This window comes from Hyperolius riggenbachi, chromosome 11 (assembly GCF_040937935.1).
Source record: "Hyperolius riggenbachi isolate aHypRig1 chromosome 11, aHypRig1.pri, whole genome shotgun sequence".
Taxonomy (NCBI): Eukaryota; Metazoa; Chordata; class Amphibia; order Anura; family Hyperoliidae; genus Hyperolius; species Hyperolius riggenbachi.
In genome coordinates this window covers 18,060,709-18,083,569 of record NC_090656.1, presented here as the reverse complement: position 1 = coordinate 18,083,569, position 22,861 = coordinate 18,060,709, and the positions used below count along the sequence as shown (strand labels likewise).

At 43.4% G+C, this 22,861-nt stretch overlaps 1 protein-coding gene across 1 annotated transcript in view; it reads right to left on the bottom strand.

The window, feature by feature from the left end:
* N4BP1 (NEDD4 binding protein 1) overlaps positions 1 to 22,861 on the bottom strand; it is an 85,648-nt gene that overhangs the window by 13,620 nt on the left and 49,167 nt on the right. The window contains 7 exon segments of the mRNA XM_068261347.1: positions 2,460 to 2,791; positions 4,153 to 4,160; positions 4,162 to 4,211; positions 4,214 to 4,248; positions 4,479 to 4,586; positions 8,168 to 8,264; positions 13,541 to 13,671. Coding sequence (XP_068117448.1) covers positions 2,482 to 2,791; positions 4,153 to 4,160; positions 4,162 to 4,211; positions 4,214 to 4,248; positions 4,479 to 4,586; positions 8,168 to 8,264; positions 13,541 to 13,671 — 739 coding nt within the window. The 3' untranslated portion in view covers positions 2,460 to 2,481.

Here is a 22,861-nt window from a genome sequence, read left to right as displayed (position 1 = left end):
TTTACTGCTGGCATGTGCAGCTCTGCGGAATGTTTGGTTTGTTGCATGTTCTGAAACTAGCAGAAATAACACTTGTTGCCCTCATTCAATTCACTTTATTTCCTACGTTTTCTTCTAGGTGTTCATTTTTCATCTTCTGTTTTAAATAACTTTTCAGCACTCTGCAATTGAGAAAGTACCCAAAAGTAGGTGGAAAAAGTACTATCACAATCATTATGAGTATTTTCTTGCTTGCTGGTGGCTTACAGGACAACTGTAGTGAGAAGAATATGGAGGCTGCCATATTTATTTCCTTTTAAACAATACTAGTTGCCTGGCAAACCTGCTGGTCTATTTAGCTGTTGTAATGTCTGAAAACCACCAGAAACAAGCATGCAGCCAATCATGTCAGATATGACAATAATGTGAGAAACGCCTGATCTGCTGCATGCTTGTTCATGGTCTATGGCTAAAAGTATTAGAGGCAGAGGGTCTGCAGGGCTGCCGGGCAACTGGTAATGCTTAAGAGGAAATAAATATGGCAACCTCCATATACCTCTCACTTCAGGTGTCCCCTTTTACACTCTCGACACTGTTTGCGATGGAAGTGCACCAGGCGCTGCAGAAGCACCGCACAAGCTGTTACGTTGCCTGCGACTCCCGGAAGTTGCGTGTTCTGGGCCGGTCCGCCCATGATGCCAAGTGAGGCGACTTCCTCAGGCAGAAGAAGTCTGGGGGCAGCACCAGGAGGAAAAAGGAAGTGAAGAGAGTGAATGGCTAACCTATACTGGGGGCAACTGCACCTGGCTAACCTATACTGGGGGCAACTGTACCTGGCTAACCTATACTGGGGGCAACTGTACCTGGCTAACCTACCTATACTGAGGGTGTTTTGGGGGAGGGGGGGGGGCTCAGCTATAACTTGCGGTGCAAATTGTCAGGTGCTGTGCGATCATTCCAAATCGGGGGGGGGGGGGGAAAGAGAAAGGACGCATCCTCAACTTGGCATCAGGCAGCAAAAGTATAGAACCGGTCCTGTGCATTTTTTTTAATCTACTTCGATCGCACTGCAGCTATACTGCCCAGTGCAACTTTTCTGCTGCTGCGCAGTGCAATTTTCCCGATTTGCGCCTATAACACAGCGCACTTGTGTAAAAGGACCCTCAAAGGTATTTTATTGATTAGGTGTGAAACATATGACCTAGGTGAAAACGTAGGCGAAAAAGTGAATTGAATAAGGGGACACCTAGTCTACCAGAGTTCTCTGGAAGAATTCATCATAGCTAAACAGCCTAGGCTGTGACATCACGGAGGATGGGGCTACATGCCAAATAAACACACAGACACAGAGCTAGGACATTTATATATCGCGCTTTTCTCCTGGCGGACGCAAAGCGTCAGAGCTGCAGCCACTAGGACGCTCTCTACTGAACAGGCAGAGCAGAGATTTGAACTCTGGTCTCCTGTATCAGAGGCAGAGCCCTTAACCAGTACACTATCCAGAAATATACATACAGGAAGAGTTTCTGATACTGAACCCAGGATTACATAAAAGTGGGCATCCTAAAAAAATTACTACATTCTACTACATGCCACTGCAGTTCTTCTTCAAGTTTAACCACTAAAGTCTATCTGGACAGATATATCCACGCGCTCCCGCCACCCTCCGTTAGCCCTGAGATCAATGAATGGGAACATAGTTCCCCCGGCAGACAAACAAGACTGCCTCTTATCAGAGACCGTGGTCTTTCTGCAGAAAAAAAGTTTCCCGTCCTCCTAATGCTTCCTGGAAGCAAGAGTGTTCGCTTCCAGAACTTTTTGACTGTGACCAAATAAATAAACACAATACTACATTTAAAATTAACTGTTTACCCCCCCCCCCCCCCCCACACACACACACACACACTAAAAACTACCCAAATTGTAATTATTTAAAAAAAAATTTGAAGAATTTTATAAAAAAACAAAACAAAACAAAAAGTTATCTAAGGGTCTGAACTTTTTGAATATGCACGTCAAGTAGAGTATATTACTATAATTTTTTTAAATTATAATCTTGTAAATAGTGGACGCAAATTGAAAAAATGCACCTTTATTTCCAAATACAATATTGGCGCCATAAATTGTGATAGGGGCATAATTTAAACGGTGTAGTAACCGGTACAAATGGGCAAATAAAATACATCGGTTCTAATTACGGTAGCATGTATTAATTTCAAATTATAATGGCCGAAAACTGAGAAGTAATTTTTTTCAATTTCTTTCTTAATCTTCCTGTTAAAATGGATTTAGAATAAAATAATTCTTAGCAAAATGTACCACCCAAAGAAAGCCTAAATGGTAGCGGGAAAAACAAGGTATAAATCATTTCAGTGGGATAAGTAGTGATAAAGTTATTGGCGAATGAATGGGAGGTGAAAGTTTCTCAGATGCATAAGGTGAAACACCGTAGGCTGAAGTGGTTAATAAAATTTATTTACCAGAGACAAACAGAGGAGGTGATCAGTCGAGGATCATGGCAGACAGAGCGTTGAGATCTCTCATGTAGGGATGATCATTCAGGATCTGGTTTATCTTCTCTCTCTGCGCAGTTTCTGGAAATATTTGCATAAGAGAGTCTCTCAAAGATATGGTTTCAAAATAACTCCTCTTGGGTGGGGCATCAGCCTGGGGGCGGGCAGTGTTCATAATCGTTGGTTTGATGGGCAGGGTGAACCTGGGAAGGACGGGTATGAGTGGTACCCGGGGGGCAAAGGCATTTTGGCTGGGAAATACCACTCCACAGTCTGTTGGAGGGGTGACCGGTTGATATCTAAAAAAAAGGTGATAAAAAGAGAGAAATATATGATATGCAAGCCAATAACTGATTTCACGTGAAATAAAAAAAATTAAGGTCTTGATAAACTAAAAGCCTTATATAACGAAGGTGTGGGGAGGCGGCTCAAATTGTAAAGTGAAGTGTTTCTTACTTTGGGACTGAACTTAAAGGGACTCCAAGCTCTGAATAAAAAGGATATTGGTACTCACCTGGGGCTTTCTGCAGCCCACCGTAGGTCGGGAGGTCCCACGGCGTCCATCCGGCTCTTCTCCCTGGGCCTGGCCAGAAATGGATGCCCGGCGGCTCCCAGCTACACTGAGCCAGAGTGTCGGGCTCCCTCTTCCTTAAACGTAACATCTGTCACCACGCCGGCCGCCTCACATCATCACGGCGGCCGGCGTGACAGTACTGCGCATGCGCGATTAAACCGCACATGCGCAGTACTGTCACGCCGGCCGGCGTGGTGACGACAGGAAGAGGAGCCCTACACTCGGGCCCAGTGTCGCCGGGAGCCGCCGGACAGTCATTTCTGGACAGGCCAAGGGAGAAGAGCCGGATGGGACACCGTGGGACCTCCCGACCTACGGTGGGCTGCAGAAAGCCCCAGGTGAGTACCAATATCGTTTTTATTCAGAGCTCGGAGTCCCTTTAAAGAGGAACTCCATTGAAAATAGCCTCCAATCATCATATGTATAAATGATTTAGTCAGTGTTTGCTCATTGTAAGATCTTTCCTCTCCCGATTTACATTCTGACATTTATCACACGATGGCCCAATTAAGCTTTTTCACCTGAGTTATCTCCTAGGTGATATTTTTATGTTCTCTTTAAACTAACTTTTCATGCATTTTACAATTGAAACAGTACCCAAAACTTGGTAAAAAAAAAGTGCTATCAAAATTATTACTTAGTATTTTCTTGCCTACCTGGTGGCTTAAAAAGCATTTTATGACAAGTTCGGGAAGAATATCACCTAGGAGAAAACTTAAATTGCATATGGGCCATGGTGACATGCTGGCGGTGATGAGTCACTGGAAGGAGATGCAGCTTGCTTTATTCTTGGCAGCTGGAAACAGCTATTGCCCACAATGCAACAAGGCTCCCACAGTACTGTGAGGCGCTGACATCACACTGTGGGAGGGGTTTCACCACAATAGCAGCCATACAGAGCCCCCTGATGATCCGTTTGTGAAAAGAAAAGATTTCTCATGTAAAAGGGGGCATCAGCTACTGATTGGGGTGGAGTTTAATCTTGGTTACGGTTTCTCTTTAGCCTCCAATCATCACAGGGGTGCCAGCGAGCTGGAACTATACCCAGAACCAGGTCCACTACAGAAGCGTTAATTGAGCTCATACCGTGTGCTGAGAGAATTCCTCCAGCTTCGGACCGTATCTGCCCAATGGGTCGTCAGTGGCATGAAGAGATCTCCAACAAAGGTGTACGGCAACAACCTGCAAACAAAATACAAACAATTCTGATCGCCACACTGTATACCCCTCCTTCCCTACCAACACTGAAGCTGTGAACACTCCTCAGATCTTCAACTGTAAAAATCTGTAGTGAGTATGTGTGTCCCTTGCAGTTACCAGCCCTTCTGTAGCAATCCTGCCAGGCGGATCACCTAACGCATGCTAAAAACCACAGCCGTGACTATCGGCGCAAGATGAGTCGCCACACTGACCTCTCTTTTATGATTCCCTTCCAGGCTGGGGACTCCAGAACAAATTCTCGCAAATTGTCGTTGGTGACGATTATTCCTCCGGTCTTCTCTGCAAGATGCAGGAGGAACCTGTGCCAGACGAAGACAAATCACAATTATTGTACCAGGAAAATTCGGAGAGATCAGGATTTTTTAAAGTGAACCAGAGACGAAGCACGCTCATGTATTTTACCATATATATATCAGTGGGAACATTAGAGAAAACACCTACCCTGCTCTCTGTTTCATTCTTCACTGCTCAGCCTACTTGTTATCATCCCTGATAAAATCCCTGACTGAGCTTTGTCTGGCTTTGCTCAGGAATCCTTACAACTGAGTCTGTCTTCTCCGATGTCTTTTCAAGCCCAAGCCTGCCCCCTACTGGCTCTGCTATAATGACTCAGCTATAATGATTCCTGAGCAAAGCCAGACTGAATGCTCAGTCGGGGATTTTATCAGGGCTGAGAACAAGCAGGCTGAGCAGTGAAGAATGAAACAGAGAGCAGGGTAGATGTTTTCTCTAATGTCCCCACTGATATATATGGTAAAATACATGAGGGTGCTTCGTCTCTGGTTCCCTTTAACCCTTCCAGTACTGGGCATTGATCCAGAGTTTCAGTCCTAATACATTTATATATTTATTAACCGTACATTATATCTGTTAAACTAAAATAATCTACCATAAATTATATATTTATGCTATTATAAATGATCTTTTCAGTATCAATACAGCAGATGTATTGGTTACCTTAGCAACAGCAATTCCCCCCCCCCCCCCCCCCCCACTTAGAGACCTTCCTTACTCCTCCTATTTTAGACCGGCTTAGGAAGGAATCTGCACTATTCAGCGATTTCTACGGATGTCTGAGACAGTTCTGCAGAGATTTCTAAAAAACCTACCAATATTTTGTCTGAGGCTCTTGATAAATGTCCCCCACTGTTGGGTTTGCATATGTTCCTCACTTTTTATTTCTTGTGTCTTTATGTCTGGCTGTACGATGTTTCTTTGATGCACACGTCACTTCCCTGTTCTCTTGCACTGGTCTGCACTACACACATTTGAAGCCTGATGCTCTAGGACTTCACGGTTTTTAAAGCGGACCTGAACTCTTGCACAGGAGAGAAGGAAACCAGAGAAATGCACCCTGTGTGTACTAAAAGAGCTTAGCCTATGAAATTTCACCTAAGACATCAGAGAAGACAGACTCAGCTATAATGATTCCTGAGCAAAGCCAGACAATGCTCAGTCGGGTATTTTATCAGGGCTGATAAGAAGGCTGAGTAGTGAAGAAAGAAAGAGCAGGGTAGGTGTTTTCTCTAATGTTCCCACTGATATATATAGTAAAATATATGAGGGTGCTTCGTCTCTGGTTCACTTTAAGCACAGAACAGCTTCACAGGACTAAGCAGGGGGAAGGAGCTCTTCATAAATCATGTCTAGCCTGCAGTACACTGTAGAAGTGCTATTAAGCACTTCTTAATCTGTGGCAATTCAGGGATGTATTTGCACTTTTCTTAACTGTAGTACAGTTCTAGAAATTCACGCTAAATTGCGGCTATTAAACCTCCTGGCGGTCAATTAAAACCACCAGGGGGCAGCGCAGCGGCATACCCCTTCCCCCTCCGATCGCCTCCGGCAATCAGGCCCGTCAGGAAATCCCGGTCTAAATGGGATTTCCGTTAGGGCTTCCCCCGTCGCCATGGTGATGGGGCGGGATGACTTCACAGACGTCGTGACGTCAAAGGGAGTCCCGATCCACCCCTCAGCGCTGTCTGGCACTGATTGGGTACTACTTTTTAATGCTTGTGTCTTGGTGTCTGGCTACATGGTGTTTCTTTCATGCATATCACTATCCTGTTCTATTGCACTGGTCTGCACTAAATGCACATGGATACCTGATGCACTGGCACTTTACTCCTACCTGCTTATGTCAACGCTACTGCTATCATTGTGTTTAACGCTACTGCTATCATTGTGTTTAACGCTACTGCTATCATTGTGTTGAACGCTACTGCTATCATTGTGTTTAACGCTACTGCTATCATTGTGTTGAACGCTACTGCTATCATTGTGTTGAACGCTACTGCTATCATTGTGTTGAACGCTACTGCTATCATTGTGTTGAACGCTACTGCTATCATTGTGTTGAACGCTACTGCTATCATTGTGTTGAACGCTACTGCTATCATTGTGTTGAACGCTACTGCTATCATTGTGTTGAACGCTACTGCTATCATTGTGTTGAACGCTACTGCTATCATTGTGTTGAACGCTACTGCTATCATTGTGTTGAACGCTACTGCTATCATTGTGTTGAACGCTACTGCTATCATTGTGTTGAACGCTACTGCTATCATTGCGTTTAACGCTACTGCTATCATTGCGTTTAACGCTACTGCTATCATTGTGTTGAACGCTACTGCTATCATTGTGTTGAACGCTACTGCTATCATTGCGTTTAACGCTACTGCTATCATTGTGTTTAACACTACTGCTATCATTGGGCCTGATTCACAAAGCGGTGCTAACAGTTAGCACGCTGGTGAAAAGCCCTTTATCACGCCTAAACTCAGTTTAGGCATGATAAGTTTAGGTGTGATAAGTTTAGGCATGATAAGTTTAGGTGTGATAAGTTTAGGCATGATAAGTTTAAGCACCAACTGGGTTAGCACCGCAGTGCACAGCTGATCAAAAGTTTTGCGCTAGCAAAGTCTGGTGCACTTCGCATTGAGTTTAATGGCGCTGCTTTGCGTGCGGGACTTTGCACGCTATCTACACTTATCTAAACTTATCACACCTAAACTTATCACGCCTAAACTGGCTTTTCACCAGCGTGGTGCAATGGTTATCACGCCTAAAGTCTCTAACTGGGTTAGCACCGCTTTGTGAATCGAGCCCATTGTGTTTAACACTACTGCTATCATTGTGTTCACCAGGGCTGTGGAAGCTATACAAAAATCACCAGACTCCAACTCCTCAGTTTATGAAACCACCGACTCCAGGTACCCAAAATTGACTCCTTGGTCTAATACTTACCAGTAGGATTGTGCTCACGAATTCGTGATTACGAGTGATCACGAGTCTGTAAGGGCTCGAATTCGTGATTAAAATGAGCCTTAACTGCCTCAGCTGTACGGCTGGGAGGAGAGTGTTACTTACCCATAAGTCCTGTCTTCCATGCGTTCCAAACGCCTTGCACGTGTCCTATTGGACACGGTGCAAGACTCACTACCGCGCACTTCTTCCTTCAAGCCGGAAGGAAGCGTGCAAGACGTTTGGAACGCATATAAGACAGGACTTATGGGTAAGTAACCCCCTCTCTCCCAGCTGCACAGCTGAGGCAATTAAGCCTCATTTTAATCACGTATTCGAGGCCTTACGGACTTGTGAGCCCATCGCTGCTTACCAGGGCTGTGGATTTTGTACAAAAATCCTGATTCCGAATTTTATGAAGCCACCGACTCCAGGTACCCGAAACTACTCCGACTCCTCGACTCAACTCCACAGCCCTGGTGTTCACCAAGGGATGGTTTACACCCCTCAACAGCAGTTCAGCATGATTCAATAAAATTGATTTTTGGTCAATTGTTACTGTCTGGTGCAGGTCATTGGCTTTCTTTTCTGTAGTTGCTCTTCCTATATATAGAGTAAGGTTTATAAAGAAGCAGACCTGTCATCGTGCGATGCAATGTGCGAGCCCAGCACGGTCCTGGCGGGGGTGAAGGAGAGAAGGCCCAGCTCCTCCAGCTGCTGTAAAAAATGCTGCTCTGTAATGAAGAAGACATAACAAATGATCAGAAATGGCTATAACCCCCCACATTCAGTACGTTTTGTGTAGTTTAGTTTTCTGACTGTTAAAATTCCCTTTGTGATTCAACTAGAACATGTTCTGCTCTTACAGCCCCGGAATCTGCAGATCTTAAGCTAGACACATTAAAGAGACTCCGTAACAAAAATTGCATCCTGTTTTTTATCATCCTACAAGTTCCAAAAGCTATTCTAATGTGTTCTGGCTTACTGCAGCACTTTATACTATCATTGTCTCTGTAATAAATCAATGTATCTTTCCCCTGTCAGACTTGTCGGCCTGTGTCTGGAAGGCTGCCAAGTTCTTCAGTGTTGTGGTTCTGCTATGAACTCACTCTTCCAGGCCCCTCTATGCACACTGCCTGTGTGCTATTTAGATTAGAGCAGCTTCTCTCTTCTCTCTTATCTTTTACAAGCTGGATAAATCGTCCTCTGAGCTGGCTGGGCTTTCACATACTGAGGAATTACAGACAAGGGCAAAGCTGTTTGCAGGAAGAAAAGAGCAGCCTGAAACTTCAGTGCATGAGAGATGCAGGGGGAAAGAAACACACAAATGATCTCTTGAGATTCTTGTTAAATCTTTTTTTATTGAAGTTTTCATCAAGCAGATATTATACATGTTCATCTCGTTTGTACAGATATAACAGAGTATAATGTATAACAGGTTTGTATGTAATGAACAGAGTAATGAACAGAATAACAAAACATGTAAGTAACTTTGAATCTTCCTATGGGAGTGTTGTTATAAATTGATATTGTGATAGCCAGACACTATATAAATATAGTCATGACATAGTCTTCCTTAAGGATGGTGTATATTTATTCTTTCTACTTGTAGGTGAAGAGGGGGATCTATATACTGCTATCGGGGGGAGGGGATTGGAGATAGAGGGTAAGAGGGGAGGGGGAATAGGATATAAGGGATAGGAAAGTAAGGGTGGGAAGGTATGATGGGGAAGGTAAAGGGTCATGATCAGAGGGGAGGGAAGAAAAGGGGGAGGTAGAGGTTTTTTACCACTTTGATGATGAAGTAAAAGAGAAGTATATATTTCTTACTTTAAATTATTTCTGTATAGATACCATAACCTGGGATTTGAAAGGCCTTATGGGCGTTTATAAGCTACTGGCATATCCAATTGTCAGTGGACATGTGCATATTGGGGGGATTTACCTTTATATTTATAGTGTATTTAAATATGATTGAGACTCTCTGTAATCTACCCAAACAGACCATACTGAGATGAAGGAGTTTGGTTTTGCCGGGTTTATTTCAGCTAGTTCATCCATTCTCATTAGCTCGTTCATGGCTTCATGCCAATTTTGTGTAGAGGGTGGAGTAGAAGTTTTCCAGGTTCTGGCAATAGCTGTTCTTGCAGCTGTCAGGCAGTGTTTAAGAATACCTTTCTTAATTTTAGTGACTGAGCCTGGGATAAGAGAGAGGATGGCTATTTCAGGAGTGCACTCTAACTCAGTTAGTGTCATTGTTTTATATATCTCAAATACCTTTTCCCAGAAGGGACGGATTAGGGGGCATTCCCACCAGATATGAAAGGGAGAGCCAGTTTCTTTATTGCATCTCCAACAAAGGTCAGAAGTGTCGGGGAACATTTGTTTCAATCTTGTGGGACATCTATACCATAGAGCTATGATTTTATAGTTCCGTTCTTGTATCGTATTGCATACTGAGAGGGAATGTGTGAGAGAGAAGATTTTTTGCCAATCCTCCGGGGAGAATTGTTTGCCAATGGCAGTTTCCCAGTAAGATGAAAATTGTGGAAGACCTTTGTGGACAGTTGTCCTTAATAAATCATAAGAAAGAGATAGCAAATGCTCTGGTTTAGTATGAGCTGAGTATAATTGTTCAAATTTCGTGAGGGCTCTATCTGAGTATCCAAGAGCCTTACAGGTCTGTATGAATCCCTTTAGCTGTCTGTATAATAGCCAGTTCTGATTATCAAAGGAGACTATATTGGGGTTAGAGTGCATGACTTCTCGAATCGTGGGCCAGTCCTTTCTATCCCACTGAAATATCTGTTGTTTTTTGTTCCCTTCCATGGATCTCTTGAGATTCAAAAGGAATGCTGTATACAGCCTGCTTGTGTATGGATGTATTTTCTATGTGTGGACATACTGTACATCAACCTACTTCCTGTTTTGGTGGCCATTTTGTTTGTTTACAAACAAACTTTTTAAAATTGTTTTTAACCACTTTTAATGCGGCGAGGAGCGGCGAAATTGTGACAGAGGGTAATAGGAGATGTCCCCTAACGCACTGGTATGTTTACTTTTGAGCGATTTTAACAATACAGATTCTCTTTAAACTCCTGACACGTTGGGGAGTGAGCAGGCAGTGGAAGTTGCCAAAGATCTATAAATTAATGCAGTAGGTATTTCCTTTCTTAATTTTTGCAAAAAATAATTGCATATACTTCTAACCTTTTTGAAGTCCCTGAACTGTGTTTTTATCATCATAGGTCAGCCAAGAGAACCTGAGGTGAAAAGGGGGTGCTATCTGCTGCCTCTGAAGAAGCGGGTTATCCCGTGAAACCACTGTAAGGCTAGATTTTGTGCATGATTGTTAGATGATGTCGGGAGCATTATTAAAGGTGACCCTTTTCTGCAATTGGTGCCCGGAGAAACCTTTTTTCTTTTTTCCTCTATTTGAAGCCAAGAGAACCTGAGGTGAAAGGGGGGTCCACCCTCGGCAATGGGGGGACGGCATGGGAAGCCTCTATAGGATGCCATTTTTTAGGCAAGTACTTTTTGTACCTGAGGTTCGCCTCGGGTATACTGTAAAGCTAATGGAAGTCTTTTAAAGCGAACCCGAGGCGGGGTTCTGAGAATAAAATCCCCATACAGAGGCTGGGTCTGCCTATAGAGCCCAGCCAATCAGCGGCGAGGGAAGGGACGTGGGCGGGGACCGGAGCGATGCAGGAGGCGGGGAGCAGCGAGACTGACAGAGGAGAGGTAAACACAGCGCGCTCTGACAAGCTGCGTGTCAGCAGCGCGGCTGTGTTTTATGGGGGATTACAGAGCGCAAGGGGGGCTTAGGGTCGATCTATATAGCAACAGAGACTGGGCTCTATAGGCAGACCCAGCCTCTGTATGGGGATTTTATTCTCAGAACCCCGCCTCGGGTTTGCTTTAAAAGACTTCCATTAGCTTTACAGTATACCCGAGGCGAACCTCAGGTACAAAAAGTACTTGCCTAAAAAATGGCATCCTATAGAGGCTTCCCATGCCGTCCCCCCGGGTTCGCTTTAAAAAAAAACAAAAAAAAAACCCAGGATACTTACCTAAGGAGAGGGAAGGCTCTGGGCCCTTATGAGCCTTCCCTTTCCTCTCTTCGTCCCCTCGTTGCAGCGGCAGCTCCTTCGCTCAAATCCCCCGCCGCTGGGGACTTTGAAAGTCTTCGGGAGCAGAGTCCTCCCAAAGACAGGCGGCTCCGTACTGCGCATAAGCGAGTACATGATAGGGGGCGATCGCGTTTGCGCAGTATTAAACCCATAGCTGTTCCAGACTACAAGGTAATGCCATAAATCGGAAGTCTTTATTGAGCAATACGTACAAAAATAAAAACCATGGTCACCCAAAATGAGTGACAAGGGTTTGAGACAACAACTTAAAGTGAACCTCCGGAGTAAATCGACTCAGCAGCACTGAAAAGGCTTGGTGTTTCTTTAACAGTTTCACAGCATCAGAACTTTGTTTCTCTTATACAAGCCTCATTTTTAGCTGCACAGAAGAAAACTGCCCGGGCTTTTTTCCCCTGATGCTGTGCAAAGCATGATGGGATTTCTGATGTTGTTGATCTCCTTCTGCTGTTTTGGTGCAAATTTTTTTTTTTTTACATTTTGAATTTGACATTTGAAGCCTAGCGTGTGCAGCTGGGAGGGGTATTCAGGACACAGGACTGTTGGAACTGTGTCTCCTGCTCCTTGTCACCTCCTTTCAACCAAAAAGATGGCTGTCCCCCATGACAAAGATGGCTGCCCCCATGAATCACAAACATTTGCCTGTTCTTTTAAAACAGGGTGGGTAAAAAATTATATTACCTATCTATTCTAATTAACATAACTAATGTAACTTAATAACAGTAGGTTTGTTTAGGCTGAAGTTCCCCTTTAATCACCAATAGCATAAACTGCACAATGCAACCTGAACACGATAATCAGACATTGGGTAACTGCAATATTACCGGCAAAGGGACGCAAAGTACTTACGTGTTCGTGCAGAGAAGAGGAGGGGCTTACCAATCACTGAAGGCATTGGGGTCTGGCGACTGGTAACCTCCCCCTCCTCCCTGCATGAATACGTAAGCACTTTGGGTCCCTCGGCCTGCCGGTGAGAAAACGTTTTGCACAAGCATTTTTCTTTTAGTTCCTAACTACTGTAAATCTATGCAATACACATTCTTTGATATGCACTTTCAATAATATTACTGATTCGCTGCACAGGCACTTTATTTACAGTTGAGAGTTATGTGCAAATGTATGCAGTATTAATTGCGCTCATATGAGGCGCTTCTTTGTCTATTGGGGTTTACTGTTCAAATCCATTGAGTGTTTTTTGCAATCATTTCTAAGTTTATTATTCTTACAGGACAACTGTAATAATAAGCTGCCATATGTATTTTCTTTTAAACAATACCAGTTGCCTGGCTAGCCTGTTGATCCTCTGCCTCTGATACTTTTAGCCATAGCCTCTGAACAAGCATACACCAGATCAGGGGTTTCTGACGAGATTAGCTGCATGCTTGTTTCTGGTGTGATCCAGGCACTACTGCACCCAAGCAGACCAACAGGGTTGCTAGGCAACTGGTATTGTTTAACAGGAAATTAATATGGCAGCCTCCATGTACTTCTCACTACAGTTGTCCTTTAATTGTGCACACTTTTATTCAAATATAGAATCATACTATCTTTATTACCCAATATCTGATTAACGTGTTCAGGTTGCAATGTTGAGATGATACTGTTTGTGATTCAATGATTGTCTCAGTTTTGGGTGACTTTAATTTGCTTTTATACATGTACAAATTGCTCAATTAAGGTGCCAATAATTCTGGCTTGCAGGCAAATTTAATGCAAGCTGCATGCAGCCTGGAACTGGGCCAATCAAAATCAGATGAAGTGCATTTGCAAGTTTCAAGCTGCATATCATTTGCATTAAATTTGCATGCAAAATTATTAGCGTCTGATTGGCCCTCTTTGCTCACGATAATAAATGATGGTACCTGTTGTTTTGGGATCTCTCTTCGTCCTCCATTGTGGAACAAAGACTGTAATCTTGCGGTGCCCGTTCCTCCAGAAGTACTCTACCGCAATCGCGATACCCCTGCAGCTGAAGTAATGCCGGAGGCCGTGGCTGGAGGGAGAGAAGAGAGGCCGGTATTTATATCATCTCAGTGATTTCCAAAACGCATAACAGATTACAAACTCCAAGAGAAAGTTGTGTTATTGTCAGCATCCGGTTTCCAGTTCAGTGAAGACTGCCATTAGCACCATTTCCACTACCTTGATTTTGCCGCGATCTGATAGCAATCTATCGAGTTCCGCACGAAGGGAAAAAAATGAATTGCATTAGTGGAAAAAGAGCACTGCAAATTACATGTAAATCGCGGTGCTGTTGCGATCCGCAAAATGGTATCAGATTTTCAAATCAGATCACAGTTTATGGAAAAGGGCCCTTAAAAGCAAACCTGAACTAAGAATTAAAAGTCAACATAAAATAAACACACACACACGTCATCTGACTCCAACTCCGCTTCCTCAGGCTCATCTTGAAAAGCAGCTATTTTTGGACAACGATGAGTACACTCGAGATATTCTCGCATACTATTGTTCTGTCGATGACACTTTAATTCTGTGGCGTGGTTCACGCGAGAGGTTTAATTCTATGGTATGCGCAGCCAATGCTTCTCATTCGACAATTAAGTTCACTGCTGAGTGTTCCAATGATGTTGTGAATGATCTGGATGTGTCTATTGTTAAAGGGGAACTGAAGTGAGAGGTATATGGAGGCTGCCATGTTTATTTCCTTTTAAGCAATACCAGTTGCCTGGCAGCCCTGCTGATCCTGTGCCTCTACTACTATTAGCCATAGCCCCTGAACAAGCATGGAGCAGATCAGGTGTTTCAGACTTTAAAGTCAGATCTAATAAGCTTAGCTGCATGCTTGTTTCTGGTGTTATTCAGATACTACTGCAGAGAAATAGACCAGCAGGGCTGCCAGGCAACTGGTATTGATTAAAAGGAATTAAATATGGCAGCCTCCGTATACCTCTTACTTCAGTTCCCCTTTAAAGAAGGTGGGCATCTTGTGACAAAGTTGTTCACTAAACCAGCAGAGTGGAATCATCTCCTCAGAATAGACAGATTTCCATGCCAGCTGCATAAAGAGGGGGATCCCCAAGGGTAAATTTTTGAGGGCAAGACGGATCTGTTCGTCCTTAGGATATTATGACAGGTCATAAGAAAAATTGATTGACAAACTTAAAGAGAATCTGTATTGTTAAAAATCTCACAAAAGTAAACATACCAGTGCGTTAGGGGACATCTCCTATTCCCCTCTGTCACAATTTCGCCGCTCCTCGCCGCATTAAAAGTAGTCAAAAACAGTTTTAAAAAGTTTGTTTATAAACAAACAAAAATGGCCACCAAAACCGGAAGTAGGTTGATGTACAGTATGTCCACACATAGAAAATACATCCATACACAAGCAGGCTGTATACACCCTTCCTTTTGAATCTCATGAGATCATTTGTGTGTTTACCCCCTGCAGCTCTCATCCACTGAACAGTGACAGGCTGATTGTTTCTTCCTGCAGACAGCTCTGTCTGTAATTCCTCAGCATGTGACAGCCCAGCTCCTTTCACAGCCTAACAGAGGACGATTTATCCAGCTTGTAAAGCGCTCTACTCACTGAAGAGAGCAGAGAGGCTGCCTAATCTAAATAACACACACGGGAGTGTGCATAGAGGGGGCGTGCACAACAGATCAACAACACTGAAGAGTTGGCAAGGCGACAAATCCGACAGGAGAGAGAGAAAATTTATTACAGAGATGGTGATAGTAGAAAGTGCTGCAATAGCACATTAGAATAGGTTTAGGAACTTGTAGGATAGTAGAAAAAAGGATGACATTTTTGTTACAGAGTCTCTTTAAGGTCAAGGGGTATGACCCGGATTCCTTGAGGAAGATTAGTTCTGAACTAAGGTGTTTAGATAGCGAGAGATTGAAGACAGGCCAGTAGGAAGTCCACTAGAGCGTATGCGGTTTGTTGCTACCTATTGTCGCCAGTCAGAGCAGATTAGGAGTGTCATCCGCAAACACTGGCCGATCCTACAGCTGGATAGTGAATATGGGACATTGTTTTCACAACCACCTTTGTTTGCGTACAAGAAGGGAAAGTCAATTCGTGATCTGGTGTGTAACTCAGATATCAGTATTGAAAGACGCGACGTGGCGGCTCCTAATTGGCGTGGTACGTTTCCATGTTTGGAGTGCAACTGTTGCAATTCAATCATTAGAGGCAATTCGATTTCGCACCCGCATACAGGTAAGAGAATGTTGGTCACAAATCGGTATTATTGTTACACATCATTTATCGTGTATGGCCTGAAATGTCCTTGCGGTCTGGTTTACATAGGTAAAAACAGACGCATGGCTAAGTGCAGGATTCAGCAGAACAGACAAGCGATCACGAATTTGGCAGCAGGAAAACCACAGTATGATATGCCTGTCGCGAGGCACTTTTTACAGGCAGCTCATTCTGTAACGCAACTGCGATGGTTCATCGTTGAAGCTATTCCGCTTCTCAAGAGAGGAGGGAATAGAGACAGACTGCTTTTGCAAAGAGAAGTGAAATAGATTTGGAGATTTGACTGTATATCTCCCAATGGTCTGAATGAAAATAATAATTTGGCCGGTTTTCTCTGACTCTTTTCAGGGGGGACTGATGATGGGGGCGGTACACCTGAGGAAGGCCCTGCCCTAAACATGTAGTGTACCGTCTGCTTCAATACAGCTTGTTGCTGCACACAGCCTCTGAGTGCCGTGTCTTCCTTTCTGTTGTGGTTTGTTTGCAGGAGTGGTGTGCCTGCAGGACGCTGAGCACCGGCTGGCCGACTTATTGTTGGTTTATAGCTAAGGTGAGGAGATTCGCTGTACCCTGTTTATGAAACCACCAACTCCAGCTACCCAAAATTGCTCCGACTCTTTAGTCTAATACTTACCAGAGCTGTGGATTTGGTACAAAAATCATCAGACTCAGTTTATGAAACCTCCGACTCCAGGTACCCAAAATAGCTCTGACTCCAACTTCGACTTCACAGCCCTGGTCATACTTACCTCCTGTGTAGTCTACTCCACAATCTCTTTCTCCTCTCCTGCGTCCTATTTGTCCACTGTGATCGATGGAATTCTCCATCCTCCATTTTGAAAATGACCGTGACCCTGTAACCGCTTCCTGGTCAGCACAACTGTTAAACTGTAAGATCGCCCACTTGAGCGTTAGGGCCGGTTTCCACTACAAAGTGATGCAAATGCGGCTACCTAGCCGCATTGCATCACTTCCGCATCTCCCGATGCGGAAGTGTATTGGAAGAGATGGGACGCGGCTGCGGGCGGATGCGGGCGTGCGAGAATCTGCAGCATGCTGTAGATTCTTGGATCGCTCCGCACCGCACAACATGCAGGCAGTGGAAACTCTTCCATTGCCGTACTTGTTTTTCAGGACTTCAGCGGTGCGATGCGGCTATTTAGCCGCATCGCACCGCTCCTAGTGGAACACAGACATTCATTTGCACATCAGTTGTCCTTTTAGTTTTAACGGACAGCAACTGATATATTTCAGTTCTGACAAAATCTTGTCAGAACTGGATGGAATCATCGTTAGAAGAAAATGTTGAGCTTCTGAGAGGAACGGCCGGCGAGTTAAGTATGTAATTTTCATTTGCAGGTACATCATGTGTTTATTTTAAATAATTTTACTTGGTTCATGTTCCCCTTTACCATTTACCGCCATTTACCGCGCCCCGAGGCGGTATATCTACACCCTGCAGGAATTTGGTTCCCGCCCACCACGTGCACTCACCGTCGCCTGTTAGCATACAGATCAGTGATTGGGAACACAGATTCCCAGTTAGTATCATTTGGATTGTATTTAACTGATCCACACAACTAAGGAATTTAATTTGTGATCATAATGAAACTAGCTGCGAAAAACATGAAAAACAAATCAGCAACACCGATCAACCATTGTATGGAAACAATCAGTAATATGATTGTTCAGGATAAATTGGACCCACCAGCATTTCTGTTTTCATGCAGTACTATTAGGAAAATCTTATCAAATATACGATTGTTCAATAAAAATTGTACGGTTAATGGGCACCTATATATGGGCCTTCTACATATTTGAAATTTTATTTCTACCATTCTTCTCTATTACACAGCCTGAATAGGAACTCCATGTAAAATTGCAAAATGCATACAAAAAAATAAAAATAAAATAAAAATACAGCAATTGCTTTTGTCAGGGAGGGCTGTACAGCAGCAATTGGACTGTATAGGGATCCCTGTGGCAAATCTACTACAAGATTTTTCCTTCATAATCAAAAAACAGGAGCCACGATTGTAAATAAAATGCTTTTAGTTGTATTTGCGACCGTATTTCTGACTGAATGTGCCAGCTTTGCGAAACTAATTTGCGAGATTCTCGTGGACTGAACTAAAGTTTTAGTGAAAATCTTGGGAAACTGCCAGCTAGGGCTGCACGATATATCGTTTTGAAACCGAAACTGCGGTTTGTGGCAAGACGATTTCCTGATCACCAAAGTGCCGATTTGTTTATGTGTAAAATTTTCAGCATTTCATGCGTCTAACTATTAGCCTCTCACACGAAGTGCTGGCCATGTGCCTTGTCACTACGGTGCGCTTCCTCCTTCCGGCCAGGAGGAAGTGCGGTAACGAACAGTGTAACGCGGCCAACGCTTTGCATGAGGAGGAGAAGGATCTGCACATCTGTTCTGCCCTTTACCCCCGTCTCCCATAGTCACATTGTCACAGTAATGTACATTCTGAATCCTGTTCTGTAGCATAAATTCACAAGTCAGTAACATTTACAAACATGACATACTATAAATTTGATAGTATGATGTTATTTTCTGTCAATGCATGTTTGTAAACTTTACTGTACATTGTGAATTTAGTGCTAAAGCTTAAAAGGGATACTTAAGTCTGCAATAAAAGAAACCGTTTTACTCACCTGGGGCTTCTACCAGCCCCCTGCAGCCCTCCCGTGCCCTCGCAGCCACTCACTGATCCCCCTGTCCTTCGCTACCAGCTAGTTTCCTTGTTGGCCGACATGAGGCCTGGCCACGAGTCTCATTCTTCGCACTCCCGTCTGCAATAGCGTCCTGCACAGGATGCTATTGCGGACGGGAACGAGAAGGCGGCTACGTTTTTGCCAGTCGGGAAACAAGACTAGCTGGGGAACAGAGGATCCGTGAGTGACTGCAAGGACACGGGACGGCTGCAGGGGGCTGGTAGAAGTCCCAGGTGAGTAAAATTGCTTCTTTTATTGCAGACTTACAGCGGTATAAAATCCTGACATAATATTCAATAATAACATGTTTTCCTACTTTTTATATTCCATACGGTTACCAGATTTGCTTTTGTGCATAAGTATTATTATTCATTTAGATATTACAAATTTCCAAAGTACACTTTTTTGCTGTGAGAGCTGACTTCGCATTTTATTCATAACTTTTTTTTTTTCCCATCTTGAAATATAAGCAGAAATGCTTTCTGACTGTCTGTCTGTCTGTGTTCAGGAGAGTCTGCAGTGTCAGAGAAGTGTTTACATTCCTCACTTGATACAATTAAACACAGGATAACATTATCTCCAGTTGGGATGCGTCCTGCTTCCCAGGCATTGAGTTTTTCTGTCCTGTGTTTAACCCTTTGAATGCTTTTCTAGTAAAGCAAAGAAGAATTGCTGGGTTTCATTCCACTTTAAGTATCCCTTTAAGTTGATGATAATCGTGAAAAACAAAATTGAAATCGCAATTTGACAGAAAAATCGCAATTCATTTTTTTCCTAAAATTGAACAGGCCTACTGTCAGGAATGTTTTCTCCTCCATTCCTACTCCTCTGATCAATCCCCTATTTTACATATTTTCTTACGTCAAACCAGCAACAAAAGTTAAACACAAATAATGTTTATTTTTAATATGTTCCTCATTAAAATAGTTTTTACACAACCATAAAATGGGCCCAAAAAAAAGGTACATTTTCTTTGAGATGAAAACCTGTGACTGCGTCCCCAGGGCCACCTCACGTGACTATCCCACCTGCCGGATGACACCAGATCTCAGACACGTGACAGGGGATAACAGAAGTCAGAAGTCCCCAGGGTCACATTCAGAGGTGAATTTCCTGCATCATGTGCCAGTAAAAAACATTTCTACATTCATAATGAGGTATGTGAGAAAAAAAACGTCAGTCAAGCTCACAGAAAGCAGAATAATGGGAACCAAAAAGTACAAAATAACACATGATTACTTCCAGGAACAGCACCCAATATCTATCATTCCCATAATGCACAGCAACAAATGAGAAAGAAAGACTCTCGCCTGCTCTGATACAAGCACACTACGGGCCCGATTTACGAAAGCTTCTCACATACAATGGATCAAAATATGAAGGTGGCCATACACTGGCAGATACCCCCCCCCCCCCCCCCACACACACACACGCACACACACAATGCCCCAAAGATCGATCCCTCTCTGATCAAAATCTACTCAGAGAGGGACCTATTCTTATCACACAATGCAAATAGATTTTTAATAGATTTCAGCCTGAACTCTATTAAACATCTACAGCTGCCACAGCAAGGCCAGCTATTGTGCCTCCCCGGTCTACTGCCGGGAATACACGGTGCGTTTCCGCGGCTCGATCGAGCCATTAGATGAATCGATTGATCATTTCTGACGTGTCCGATCACCCGCCGGATCGATTCCGCGCTCGATGCCACGGGCGGGACAAGAGAGAAAGATAAGGAAAACAACAGAAGATAAGAGAATCGCCCGCGGGGATGAGCGGGAATTGAACCGGCAGCATAATCGAGCCGCGGAAATGTCCCGTGTATTCCCGGCATAAAGCCTCATACACACGGGGAGGAAAAATCGTTACAAATGACCAATGAAAAACTCATTGTTCAGATATCGTTAGAAAATGCAAGACAAGCCACAAACAATGGCCTCAATTCACTAAGCTTATCTCCTGTCTTTAATAACGTTTCTATAGTTATCACCATGGTGATGAGGCATGTAGTATTCAGGAAACTTTACCTCAGGCAAACCTAAAGTTAACTCTTCAATCCTTAAAATAACTCCAATATTCTAAAGTTAAAGACAGGCTGTTAATTAACTGCGTGTGAAAATAACTAAAGGAATGGAGAAAAAACTACAGAGGCGGTAACTTAAAGAGGAACTCCAGTGAAAATAATGTAATAAAAAAAAAAGTGCTTCATTTTTTACAATAATTATGTATAAATGATTTACTCAGTGTTTGCCCATTGTAAAATCTTTTAAATCCCTGATTTACATTCTGACATTTATTACATGGTGACATTTTTACTGTTGGCAGGTGATGTAGCTGCTGCATGCTTTTTTGGCAGTTGGAAACAGCTGTAAACAGCTATTTCCCACAATGCAACAAGGTTCCCAGACAGGAAAATGCCAGGAGTACCACGGTCCTCAGAGTTTCTTGTGGGAGGGGTTTCACCACAATATCAGCCATACAGCGACCCCTGATGGTCGGTTTGTGAAAAGGAATAGATTTCTCATGTAAAAGGGGGTATCAGCTACTGATTGGGATAAAGTTTAATTCTTGGTCAGAGTTTCTCTTTAAGGAATGAATAGATAAGATAACTCTCTCACTGTGTCGTACCAAGTTTTCTCTTGTCTTATCTCCAACATGATCTTAGTGAATTGAGGCCATGGTGTCTGCGAAACCTACGGCGCTATATCTAGACTCTGCTTCATTTAATGGTCATTTAGCATTTCTGTAGCAGTTTTCTGGCACTGTTCACAAAAAATTGCTTAAAGATGGGCTTGACAGATCATGAAGCTTCGGTCGTTCCCCAGAACTTCTCCTACGTAGCTTAATCTAATAGTGCTCCCCCATGAACCCTGCAGAGTGCTTGCAGTCGGTTGTAGATTTTTATGCTGCCTGAGGCAATCTTGTAAGGATGCGCTGCCCACCTCCCGATTAGGAATGATCACACAGCAGCTGAAACTTTTTACCCTCAATATAGGTAGGTAGGTAGCCAGGTATAGGTGCCCCCTGTATAGGCAAGCCAGTATAGTTGCCCCAGTATAAGTAGTATAGTTGGCCCCAGTATAGTTGCCTCAGTATAGGTCAGGGCTGTGGAGTCGGAGTCGGGCAATTTTGGGTGCCTGGAGTCGGAGTCGAGAAAAAATGCACCGACTCCGACTCCTAATGAATTTGTAACTGTAATTAAAATAGAAAATATGATAAAATGTTCTATTTCTCAGATAATAGTCATTAAAAATAATGTATATATACAGTATATATACAGTAATAGCTGTGCTTAGTGCACAAAAATGAACCAATCAAAATTAGTTACTTGTGCTGCTTCAATAAAGCAGTCCCCATATTTTTAAGGTCAGATATACATATCTGATTGAGACTGTATATATGATGTGTACACAGGAATCTCTTATATATACTAAATAACATCTATGCTGTAAGAATAAAGCCTGATGTGTAGCTGTGTCACTAATAGAGATGGTCAATGAGATGGAAATAATTCTGCATTGATGCTGATTTATGCAAATGTATGCACTCCCTTTGCTGATGAAATCAAATAATGTGATATGTTATTAAAATTTGGTTTGGTGACTACAAATTAAAGGGTAACTGAGACGGATGAAAAGTAAAGTTTTATACATACCTGGGGCTTCCTCCAGCCCCCTTCAGGCTAATCAGTCCCTCGCTGTCCTCCACCACCCGGATCTTCTGCTATGAGTCCTGGTAATTCAGCCAGTCAGCGCTGTCCGGCCGCATGCCGCTCCCACAGCCAGGAACATTCTGCACCTGCGCAATAGTGCTGCACAGGTGTAGTATGCTCCTGGCGGCGGAATGTGTGCATGCGCACTACGCCTGACTGGCTCAAGTACCTGGACTCCTAGCAGAAGATCCAGGTGGTGGAGGAGGTCAACGAGGGACTGATTATCCTGAAGGCGGCTGGAGGAAGCCCCAGGTATGTATAAAACTTTAATTTCATCTGTCTCAGGTTTACTTTGTTACACAGTAGTACTATACTCTACATATGCACTCCCCACAGAGCTGCAGGGAATCCACTGAGAATGCTGTGCACATTGAACACAGAGGTGTTGTCTGTTTACAATCTCCTTTTTCCCCTGCAGAGTACCTGCACGTCATTCTTACATGTACCCACACTTACATTGCCTAGGGCCTGATAGATGTTCTTTGTTCCGGTTTGTACCTTTTACAAGTACTC